This window comes from Pseudopodoces humilis, chromosome 8, assembly GCF_049639895.1.
Source record: "Pseudopodoces humilis isolate 2021_Gansu_Grassland_sample_001 chromosome 8, ASM4963989v1, whole genome shotgun sequence".
NCBI lineage: Eukaryota > Metazoa > Chordata > Aves > Passeriformes > Paridae > Pseudopodoces > Pseudopodoces humilis.
The window spans coordinates 15,357,944-15,370,000 of NC_142207.1; the positions used below are offsets into that span (position 1 = coordinate 15,357,944).

Sequence of the window (12,057 nt, forward strand, 5' to 3'; positions counted from 1 at the left end):
TGTGCTAGCAGTGAGGGTGCTGCAGCTGCACAAGGTCGGGCCCTCAAACTGTTGTGCAGAGAGAGAGGCAAATTTTCTCCCCTTGGGACGTGGATGTTCCCTTCTCTCCCAGAACTGATGCTGCGTGAAACTTAGGTGGTTTGGAAAGAGCAACAACGTCCAGAGCTACACAGGCTCATTAAACAGTGCTGCTAGGGCCATCCTTTCTCCTGTCCATCCATCCATCCATCCATCCATCCATCCATCCATCCATCCATCCACCTGTCCATCTGTCCGTCCATCCGTCCATCCACACTTGCAAATAGCTTTCTCACAGCCATCTCTCTATCCATCTACTGAGCTGTCTGTACACTCATCCATCCATCCATCCATCCATCCATCCATCCATCCATCCATCCATCCATCCATCCATCCATCGACAAATACACACATTACTCTTCCCACCCAGCCCCACACCGACCTGTCCATCCAGAGAGCCACCCACCCATCTGTCTACCCATCCTCCCATTCACCCCTCCATCCATCCATCCATCTGTTCATCTCCTGCCTGTCAGTGCCCAAGGGATGACCAGTTCTGCCTGAGAGTAGGCTGTGTGCTGACAGGTGTGTGCACATGTGTGTGGGCCATGCTGGCCACACAAAGTACTGTGGGCCGTGATGTCCCAGGCTATGTCCAGCCATGGGCCAGGGCCAGGAGTGCTGGCCAGGGGGAGGGGGACTTGTCTAATTTAAGAATGGGCCCCACAGTCGCTGTCAGCACCGGGCAGCTCTGATCTGGGGACAGGTCCTCATCAGCTCCGCTTGCTGCCCGCCAGCCTAACATGAAAGGGCTCTACACCCCGATAAGGCCCCAGACGCTCAGTCCCAGAGGTGGGCAGCATTGTGGCCAGGCCTGGGGGACCCTGAGGAGTAGCATGGCTGTCCCCAAATTCACTGTCACTTCAGCACCATGTGGCTTGTGTGTTTGCATCAGCTGGGAGCTCAGCCCTAGGGGCCACCTTCCACTTTGAGCACTGGATCATGCCCTGTGTCATCACCATCTCCCACTGGTGACATAACCCCAGAGAAGGCACCATCCCCATCATCCCCCTGGCTGCCACAGGGCTGGCTGCTGGCTGCTGCCCTGCGCTGGAATCCCCCGGCTGTGAGCAGCCATGGATGGGGACCATGTTGTTTTAATAAGATCATTCTCCTCCTGCCGTGAGGTCGCAACCTGGGCTTATGACATCACAGCGCGCTGCCATGGAAATGCCGGGATGTCACAAACACAGCTCGATGACCTCACTGCAGGAGCAGGAGATGAGGCCAACGTGGGTTTGATTGCCAATGTCCTCAGGAATAAAGGAGGGGAGGGACGCTGGGAAAGTATGCGGCCGCTGAGCGCCGGGGTGTTTGGGTTGGAAATCGCCACGCTTTCCCCACAGCGGGAAAGGCCCATTACTTCCTCCCCTGTCCGCTCCCTCCTAGCAGCCAGATCCCCCCCCCCCAGCCTCAGTGGCTGTGGGGTAGGAGGGCTGTTGCAGCAGGGCAACCCCATCCATGCCCTTGGGGCTGTAGGGTCGGGAGTGAGAGGCAGAGCTCAGCACAGTATCAGGGCACCAGCCTAGAGGCAGAGGGAGTTCAGTGAGGGGGTGCAGGATGGGCCACTCAGGGGATGCTTTGTCTCACAAGCAGGCTAGGGATCACTGGGGATGCTGTCACAAGAGGCAGAGAGGGCTGGAGTCCTGGGGAGGTCTCCTCTCCCTCAAGAGGACTTCAAAATCATGCTGCTATATGGGGACAATTCTCCAACACAGCGCCCTCAAAGCCAGACCTCAAAGCACCTCTTAGCCCTGCCCAACCACCCAATAACTGTGCCCTCCCCAGCCCACAACCAACAGCTTCTCCTGGACACCAGCCCCTCTGTCCCCTCACCCCTACCACAGCTGAGTTCTCTGTCCTCCGCAGATCCTTGCCACTGGGAAAACATGGCTGGCTAGGGGGGTACCGGTCCCCCCAGCTCTCTGCTGCAGGGGTGCAGGGGTGTCTGCTCTCCCCCTGCATCCTCCGTCATTAATTTCCATCAGTGGCCAAGCAGGGCCGGGGCTGCCTGGGGGTGGCCGAGGAACACAGCACTTTCCCCTGATAGCAAAAATAAATACATTAAAATTCTTGCAGGAGGCAGAAGAATGCGGGACGGCAGGAAAAAATTGTTTTATAATTTGTAATAACACAAAGCCGGGGGGGGGGGGCGGGGGGAGTGAGCTGCGAGAGGCGAGGAAAGGCAGAGACAAAGGATCAGCTGCGATGGTGGAGGCTGCTTCAGAGTAGCAGTGGCATCCTTGTCACCCTGGATTAGTATGACCACTGTCACCTTGTCCCCTGAAGTAGGTGTGCCTCTGGGTCTTGTTGCAGGAGTAGAGGCAGTAAGAAAATTGCTGAGCGAACAGACAACCACTCCCCACCTGCTCGAGCAGGTCTCAGCAGCTCTGTGCCTCAGCTTCCCCTTGCTAAAGGAGAATTTTGATGCAGCTGTGAGAAAAGTTGTGAAGGAAAAGCTGTGAAATAGGGGCAAACTCCCGGCATACACCTTATCCCAGCCCCTCTGATCCAGACACAAGGCAAGGAGCCCACCTTTGTCCACTCTGCCCCTCCAGCCCCTCTAAGGAGGCTTTGCCACAGGACCCGGGCAGCGGGGCCAGTTCCCATAAGTGTGCTGAGGGCATCACAGCCCCCCCAGCCCCCTCCAGCCTCACGCAGAGCTGACATGATAAGGCGAGTTGCTGAACAGCAGCCGCACCTGCTCTCCGAGACGGCACCCCCCCTCCCGCTCCCCTCTTCGGGGCAAAATCAAAGGGATTTTTCTGCCCTTAGGAAATCAGATAAAGGCTTCTCACCTGCCCCGCGCTGCCTTTGCGAGGAGGCCAGGCACTAGGGGCGGAGGGACAACAGGCACTTTCAACACGCCGGCAGATGAGCTGTGCGCTGCAGTGAGCTCTGCCGGCAGGGGCTGGGCCCCTGGGTACAGCCTTAGCAGGGATGTCCCTCCTCCACGAGCTGCTCTTTGCGGGATATCCCCCTACATCAGGGGTGATGGGGTCCCTGTAGGATAGCTAGGATGGAGGCTGGTGGGTGAAGGCAAAAGGCAGCAGGGACAGGGCATGGTGCAGCAGCCCAGATGCAGTGCCCGGCTCAGGGAAGGGCCCCGTGTCCCCGTGTCCCCCATGCTGCAGCTGGGGAAGCTCAGTCCTAGCCACCATGCCGAGGGTGCAGAGTAGGAGCCCTCTTCCTGTGTGGGAGGACAGAGAAAGAGCAGCTGTGAAACCTCCAGAGGTGGTGGGAGTCTCTTACCTCCTGTGCCCAGGAGGGAGAGAATTGTGCCAAGCTGCAGATAAAGCCTGAGCCATCCACCACCAAGTGCTGTAAGCAGGGAGAGGACATGCCCAGGTGAAGGGGTGAAACCGCTGGTGATCAAGGCAAGGGCAACGGTGATGGGCAAGCCAGGGGCTTGAGATGGTAAGGTATGGGAGGCTATGAAGGGGGACATGGCACAAATAGCTGCTGGAGGGAGGGGTGATCTCGCCAGCACCAAGAGTGCTCTGCTTTGCCCATGGCTGCTGGAAGACACCTCCTTTTCCCTTGGGATAACCCAATGGGCTGGCAGGCTGCTCACTGGAGGTGGATACAGAGATCAGATGAGACTCCCCCCCGGGTAGCTGTCCAGGATCCATGGCCCAGCTGCTGCAGAGCTGGGAGCTGCGTCCCCAACCTCTGCTGGGAGCCATGAATGGTACAAGAGGAATCAGAGATGCAGAGCACTGGACTGGAAAACCATTCCTGAAGCTCCTCTGTAGGGAGAATTGGTGTGGCAGGCTATGGGCTCCTCCTGTCCCCAGCTGCCTGACCCTTGTGTGGCCCCCTCCTACCTTCTGGGCATGTCAGCTTCCTCCTGCCCCAGGCAGCTCCTGCTGCACATCCTGTTACGATCTGGTGCTGGGGACCGTCTCTCTTCTGGGTCCCGGCTGCACTTGAAGTGAAATCACCATAAACAAGATGTCCATCACTGCACTCTTCTCCTGGTCTCCTTGCTCCTGGGGCTGGCTCGATCATTCTCCCGCGTGTCCCTCTGCCCCAGACGTGTCCCTCCAGAGTGCTGGAGATGCTTGTGAGGGGTCACTCCTGCAGCTTTCCCGGGAGGGACAGACTTATCTGAGGACAGGCAGGGTCATGGAGCCAGGGTTGTGCCAGGCGAGCCCAGACCAGGGATAGGGGTCAGGCAGGGCTGTGCTGGGGGCAGCAAGGGACGCCAGATTTGGGCAAAGCCATGCCAGGGGTGTCAGGGTCGGGCAAGAGTGCTACGGGAAAGTGTCGGGAACACCTCGAGGCCAGGTCGGGTTTGACAGGGCTACGGCAGGACCCCGAGTGGAGACGGGCAGGGCTGCTCCAGGCAGGTCCGCCTCAGGTCCCGGGGCTTCGGGGGCAGGGCTGTGCCAGCCAGATCCGCAAAAGGGCTGCACGTTCAAAAGCGGCGGCGGGACGCGGGGCCGGACAGGCTGAGGCCACCGTCCCCTACTGGAGGGTGCCCGTGCCCACATCGTGCCGGTGGCTCTGCGCTGGGAACGGAGCCTGGCACCCGGGAGTCCCCCCGCCCGGCCCGCCCTGTCCGTCCCCCCGGGCTCCGGTTTCCCTGTCGGAGCAGATGCTTTCGCAGCCCCGTCCCTCCTCCTCCTCCTTCTCCGGAGCAGCCTCCGCGCCGCGCTCCAGCCGCCCGGAGGTGCCTGCCCAGCCCAGCCCAGCCCGGCCCGGCCCGGACGGCCCCGCCGGCCGCGCTGCCTGCCCGGCCCGGCCCGGCCCGGACGGCCCCGCCGGCCGCGCTGCCTGCCCGGCCCGGCCCGGCCCGGCCCGGCGGAGGGACACAGCGGGCACCCACCCGCCGGGGCCCCGGCCGGACCTCGGGGGTGCCCGGCTCCCGGAGAGTGGCGTGAAGCGAGTTCGACGCTTTCCTCAGTCCTGGCAGGATGCTGCCTTTCTCCCGGACCCAGCTGGGGCTCTTTTTCATCCTCCTCTGCCCCGCTAACATCATCGGGCTCTGGTGGTGAGTAGGTCATCCCGGGGGCGCGGGTAAGCAGGAGGGCACGCAGCGTATCTCGATCTCTGGTGGTGGTCCCCCCCCCCCCAGCCTGGGAACAACAGAGTCCCCTACGCCCAGGCACCGCGGGGGTTGGAATTGCTGCTCGCTGGCTGTTCTGAGCCAGACTGGGGCACCCACATATTGTCAGGGTTTGGGCACACAAGTGTGTTTGGGGCAGCAGGTTGGGCGATCCCCAGGAGTACAGGGCACACAGGTCCTGTGGTGAGAGTTGCACTTTGCTTCCCCACACCCCCAGCCCACAGCCTGGGAGGCTTGTATGCCTGAGGGGTGGGCAAGGGGGCTTAGGGGCTTCCAGACCCCTCCAATAAGTCAAATTTAATTAAAATCCTTAGGGTCCCTCCAGTGTCCCCCCTGAGTGGTGGTCTGGACACAGCAGGGACAAAACCCCTATTTGTAATGGTGCCCTCATCAAAAGCAGAGACGGTGCCTTGCAGAATACCAGAGGGGGTGGGGGATTCATTACAGGCACAGAACTGGGACCCAGCCTTGGAAAGCCCAGGTATCTGTCGAAACATGAACTATTTAAATCTATTAAGAATTTCACCCAGCCTGTCTTTATCCGGTTTTAAGTGCTTAGATTCCAGCTCCCCGGCGTGCCGTCCGGGCTATCATTCATTATCTGAGGCTATTCGTCTCCACATTGTCACACTCTTTTGACCCCTAAAATAAAGCTCTCCATAAGCCTTTCCCCTCATGGTCCCCTGCCTGCCCACCAGTGATTTATTCCACATCTCCATTCCTTTTGCTAGCCCTGGCTCCAGGGCTGCAGTGGAGGCCTTTGTGAGTATAAATGGTGCTGTTACAGTCAGTTGTACATCAGCTGGGAGTTTGTCCCTGGAGCCCAAGCCCTGTTTATTGCCAGGCAAGGGTTCAACATGGGGCTGAGAGGGACTTGCCTTAGGTTTTTTGCTGGAAGAGGGGAGAGCAAGGTTGGGTAAGCCCTAGCCAAAGCAGGATGCTTGTGGAGGGTCTCCACACTGCCTGCCACCTACCTCAGGATAGCTGTGCCGTTGCAGGGCATATGCCTGAGACCTGATGTTTGTCCCAGGCTAATCCTCAGACACACACAGCTGTCCTTTCAGCTGTCCATGCTTTCTGTGACCCATCCTCACCAATAACTCCAACTTCATGCCCTGTGCTCCACCTTTGAGGGCATCTGCCCGTGACTGGAGCAGGTAGAGGTGAAGGAGAAGCTCATTTTGCCTTCCTTTCAGGGGCAAACAGAGAGCACCAACAAAGGCAGGGTGCTGGGGTAACGGTGCCCCATGCCCCAGGTGCTCAGAACTGCATCTCACCCTAGAGTCTGGGTCCTGGTGGTGCCGTGTGTGCATAGGCAGCAGCAACTTTGGGAGATTAGCAGGATTTGGCAGAGGAGGGCAAGGGGTCAAACTTGCCTTTTCTTCTTTTAAAATAGAAGAAGGAGAAAAGGAACCTTTTATTTTAAAACTAATAACACTGATGATAATAAAAGCTTCCTGATGCACGACGAATGCACTGGGCAGTGGAGTGGCTTCAGGGGGATCACCAGCTCACACTGCTTCACTCTGAAGCCAGCAAGCTGGAAGAGGTGGTGGGTGGATGAGGCCACCAGCACCACTAAATGGATATGCCAGGCTTCCCGGGACAGGGCATAGAGGCAGCTGGGTGATTCATGAACTGCTTCTCTCAGAGTTTGGTATTTTGACCCCGGCTGAGATCATCTCAGGGAGCCTTTCCTGTGTGGGGCAGAGGAGTCTGGGCATTCATGACAGGCATCTTCCCATGTGCCTGCTCCTGGTACTGGTCCTCTCTCCCAGGTCTGGGTAGCACTGGTGTCTGTGGCTTTTGCTGTTTGGGGATGGGCTCAGGGGAGCAGCTGTGTTTTGTGCCAGAGTTCCTGGAAGCCCCAGGGCTCATGGCATTGATAGAGCTGTTCTTTACTGTCACTGATGCATAGGCACTTCGGTGGCACAACTTTGTGTGTGCATCACTGGGCACTTGTGGGTGCTTAGCCAAGGGGGCATTTTCCCCTGGCCAAGGAAGAAATGTCTTTATAACTTCCCCATCCCATCCCTGAGTACATTATCTATGAGGTGGGGGGGATACAGGGGTTGCCTGTTTAATCCAGCTTTTCCCCCCACTGACAACCTAATTTATGAGAGGGATGCAGTGGGCTGTAGCTGGGCCAGGTCTCAGGACCAAGAAAGTCTCTTGCTCTCCCCAGACAAGCAGGCAGGCCTGGCCACTCACGGGTGGTAGCTGTGCCCATTGGGATCCTGGCAGACGGTTGCATCTATGGGAAAAGATTCAGGTGTGACGTACAAGCACTGACATCCTGCTAGTGACATCGCAGCCTGAGAAAGAGCATCCTCATTGTGTAAGGATGTCCTCAGAGAGCTCACTGAAGACACAGACCTTTCCATGGTGAGAGGGAGCAGGCTGTGCTCAGTGCCAATGGAAGATATGTCACTCATGTGCTGCTGGCACCTTGATTAGTGCCAAGCTGCAGGTAGTAGGCTCTCCTTGCTCCCGCCGGCTCTGTAAATTCTCTTTCTTCCTCTTCCCCTATTTACTCATTTCTCACTCAGCTCCTTGTGCAACAGTGATTTCTCCCTGAGCAGGACAGGTAGGGACTGCCTGGGGCTCCTGGGCTGGCCCAGAGGCTGCAGAGACACAGAGCAGGCAGACTGAGGAGCCCCAGGCAGTTGAGGGCAGGATTTCAGCCAAGCCAGTTTGCAGTTGGGCTGTGCTGGCAGAAACAGAGGCTCTCTGAGGATGAGGGCAAGCAAAGCCACCTTCCCTGGTGCCTGTTGGCTCTCCATGGGCATGGCTGAGAGCAGCTGGGAGATGAAAGAGAAAGCAAGGGAGAAAAATCATCCCAACTGAAATGTGCTCTGCTCCAGCTGTGGGTCTGAGGGGTCTCAGAGGGATGGACACCTGCCCTCCATCCCCTTCCCATCCACGCACAAGGGCAGTGCACCTCCAGATTTTCATGGGATTTCTCCAGAGGTGCTCAGGGAGGACCCCTCCCACCAGCCCCTGTGGCTGCACCCTTGCTTGAGGGGGTCCCAGTCCCATGTCCCTCAAGCCACACACCCTGGGTGGTTTCATGCAACAGTGGTCTCCTCCTGTCAGAGCCCTGGCCAGCACCCACACTGCAAGGCTAGAGCCTGTAAGGGCAGGCTGCTGGGCTGGAGGGCCCTGCCTGTGTGCCTTGGGGTGAGCCTTGTGAGTCAACCCCTGGGCTCGCTGACCCACAGTTGCTACCCCATGGCGCCCGACAGACTGGGCTGCCCAGCCTTCCCCTGCATGCCTTTTCCCCTGGAGCAGCACCATATGGGCAGCAATGAATGTCCCAGTGGAAAAGGCCCTGCCTGGTGCCATCTCCCAGTGCCCTTGCTGGGGCAGCTGCTGACTTGCTGGGTTTCTCAAAGGAACACTGTTTCTCCTGCACTCTTTGAGATGACTACTGGCTCCAGCATTGGGCTACTTGTTTTCTCCCACAAAGGCAGGTGAACTTTCCGCAGTGCCATCCCTTGTCCTTGCTCTTGGTCACATCCACTCTCCCATGGTGACACCCAGGCTTGCCAGCCATGCCCTACACATGCCCCTAATTGGAGGGATTGTCTGGGCTTTGCATCAGAACCTTGACTGCTTCAAGCAGCCCCCATGCAGGAGGGGCACACCCTGACATCTGCACAAGCTTTGCAGCGTCCTCCCACAACATGTGGCACCCGCTTTTGGGCATGAACTAGCCAAGCCCTCATGCTACCCCAGCTCCAGCCTCTGTCAGGACTCAGAAGAAGGACACAGTGACCACGAGTGGGTGGACTTCTTATCCCAGCCCTCCCAGGGTTTGGACATGGCTTTAGGACCACCACCTCTGCAGGTGCATGCTCCCTCCATCCCCCCCAGTACCTGCAGCACGAGTTTGGGCAGCTGCTGCTCATGACAGCCTGGCCTCAGCATGACCCTGCAGCTAGCAGGTCCATGGGTTGATGCAGTGCCATGCCAAAGCCTCTTTCCTTTAGGCACCTTCTCAGCTGTTTGCATGCCATCCTTGCCAAGGAGGTATAAGGAGGAGGGCAGGGAGTGGGGTCCCCCTTCAATTCCCAACACATGGCATTTCCTGCTCCCTCAGTGCCCCGGGTGCTGCTCGGCAGCCAAACACTGGCTGTGCCCCCCAGGGCAGTGACTTGCTGCTTACTCACCACACCCTCATGGGCCTCCTGCTCCGTTTCCACACCCAGCTGCCCCGGTTAGTGGCAGCACCCACGCATCGCCCCGGGTGAGGGGCCAAGTGCCCGCCACACGCCTGCATGGGCTGTAGGAAAGCTGGATAGGTGAATATTCATCTGCGTGTCCACCTTGCCCTGTTTGCACAGCTTGGAAAGAGATGGGCTCCCTTTGGGTCTGGCTTGTAGGCTGTCACTCAGTGCGACATCACTGTGTGGTGTGTGAGGTGACCTATGTCCCCAGGGATGGAGGTCAGTTCTCCAGGGCTCTCATCCTGCAGTTCTTACTTCTCCAGGTGGGTGCAGAATTACCTGTGGGCTCAGAGTGATGACCTGGGTACCCTAGTACGTGCACTGCCCAGCTGAAGGCTCCAGAGGCTGGGATAGAGACCTTTGTGCGAGGCAAGGCGCAGCCTTACTACCCTAGAGCAGAGTCCCCTTGCCATGCAGGAGTGTCCAGGCAGCAGCACTCAATGGGTGCAGGCCTGCCAGATCCCACAAGGAGTGGCATGACCAGTGCTCTTCTGCAAGTGTAACTTTTGAAAGCTGACTATCATCTTTCTCACTACATAGTTCTACCAACCTCACTCCCTTGGGCTTCTGCAAACCAGGACCCCATTGGCTCCCCTCCATAATGGTCTGCTGGCAGGGGCCAGAGGTTCTGCTCCACATCATCCCCATGCCCAAGGAGAAGATGGTGACTTGACCCAGGCTCCTTGGTCCATGATTTTGGCTGGGAATGAGACTGGGACATACTGGAAGTTCCATGACCATGAGCTGAGCTGGGAAAAAAAATGGTGATTATGTCTCTTAGGAACCCCTGGCTCTGTCGCAGCAGGCACAGCATCCAGAGCACAGGGTTGCATCAGAAGCCCAGTGACTCCTGTTTTGAGTGCATCACTGGGACAGGGCTCAGGCTGCCCAAGGGGTGACAGGAGCAGGTGGGCAGTGGTTTGCAGTCCCTTTTCTGTGCCTCAGTCTCCCCTTTCAGCAATGGGGTTGCCCCCCTTACACAGGAGTGCTGGGAGGTTGGAAAGTGAGGCTCACCAACCCATTGGCTTTTGGGTCAAGACAGAGCCCTCCAGCAGCAGTTCTAGCAGCCAGCAAAGGGCACCAGCCGCATGTGGGAGGGATGCTGAGGTACTGCTGAGCCTGGCTGGGGGCTCCCAGGCAGCAGGAGGCAGCAGGGGGCCGGGGTGCCCCAGGCAAGTTGTGGGGAGCCGGGCTGGCGACCCTATTCCTTCACCAGGGCAGGGGGAGGAGTGCCCGGCAGCAGAGGTGGGGCACCTTAATTGTAGATGCGGGAGGCCTTGGAGCGGGACAAGCTCAGGCAGATCTGGGCCCTGCGCCGGAGCCCTTGCCAAAGTGGTAGCAGTTTGGCAGCATTTTTCTTGCCCTTGTCTCCCCCCATTCCCCCCCCCCCCCCCACTCAGAACCCTCCAAAGCAAAACAGCTCTCGGGCTCCCGGCAGCCTTCCTGTGCCAGAAAGCGGAGCCCAGCGGAAATTAATATCGCGCTGGACTTAGGCAGCCCACCCCACGCCTCGTCGGCATGGACAGAAAGCTCCTGCGCTCTGCCGCCAGCCTTGCTGCCGCCTGGACCATGGCTGGAGACCCCCCGGTGCCGGTGAGCCGCCCATCACCCCCAGACCCGCGGGGCTGAGCTCTTCTTCCCGGCCTGATCCAGCGGGCCGGGGTGAGCCACAGTTCAGTATTTGATCTGACGGCCCCGGGGGGCTGGCGCATCGTTTTTATTTGAGTACAAAGAGTCATCTCTTAATGAAAGTCCCATCCCGGCTCCCCCTCTTCCCCACTCCACCAGCGGAGGCAGCCAAACCTCCGCCATCCGGCTGAAGATGTTGGGAGCCTGTGGTCACAAAGGACAGCAGGCTTGGAGACCAACACGGAGGCTTGGATCCCTGTGTGGTCATCATGGGATGGGACTGGACAGATTTTCTGGTCACTTTCCACATGGGCCTCACTTTCCCCATCTGTGGAGGACCTGTGCCAGGCAAGCTCCACGATGCTTCCCTAGCTGCCTCATCCTTTTGCAGAGGTCCATGTGAATCATGCAGCAAAGGGAAACTGAGCTGCTGGGAGCAAAGGGAGATGGGCTCTCCCTGGCAGGAGTGTGGGCTTGCCTCAGTTTCCCTGCTGGAAGTTCCCTCTCCAGGCTATGCCTCTCTGTTGAGCTGTTCAACCTTTAAACCTCCAGCCAAAGCATAAGGGTTCCTTTTCCAGGCTGTGTGAGAGGGCATGTCCTCTCCAAGCCCAGCTGGGGTCTGGTGGGCAGGAGATCCAGGCAGCTGGGAAGCTGACATGAGGCAGGGGGGATCCTGGCAGGGCCTTGAGCTTCAAGGGGCTTGGAAGGGGTTTGCACTGGGGACAGGATTGCAAGCAGGGTACTGCAGCCTGGTGTCCCAAACACAGCCCCCCAGCTGCTCAAGAGTGAAAAGGAAACCCAGAACACAGTTAAACACTGAGATTCAGTGATTTTTGAGCCCCTGGGGCTTGGCCAGACAATAAAGCTCTGGGTTTGGAAGCTGCACAGCTGATGCTCTCCGGTGAGTGGGGCTTGCAGGCAGCACAGGGCCGCCCAAGCACTGCTCCCCAGGGAATCCCAGGGAATGTAGCCTCCCAATCATCAGGCATGTCCTGGTCCTGGGGTATGCTGGCTCCAGCCCTGAGGTTATGTGGGCACCCATGGCCACGA

General features: G+C 58.6%; 1 protein-coding gene across 4 annotated transcripts in view; it reads left to right on the forward strand.

The window, feature by feature from the left end:
* The first annotated feature begins 3,405 nt into the window (after positions 1 to 3,405).
* Positions 3,406 to 12,057, forward strand: part of WNT6 (Wnt family member 6) — a 14,800-nt gene continuing 6,148 nt past the window's right edge. For 2 of the 4 annotated variants that reach the window (XM_088058885.1, XM_005519702.2), the window contains exon 1: positions 4,882 to 5,074. In XM_088058885.1, the coding sequence (XP_087915011.1) occupies positions 4,998 to 5,074 (77 nt within the window). In that variant the 5' untranslated portion in view covers positions 4,882 to 4,997. Of the gene's footprint in view, positions 3,496 to 4,881; positions 5,075 to 12,057 lie in introns of those variants that run through there. The other 2 variants (XM_088058887.1, XM_088058882.1) reach the window with 2 other exon arrangements.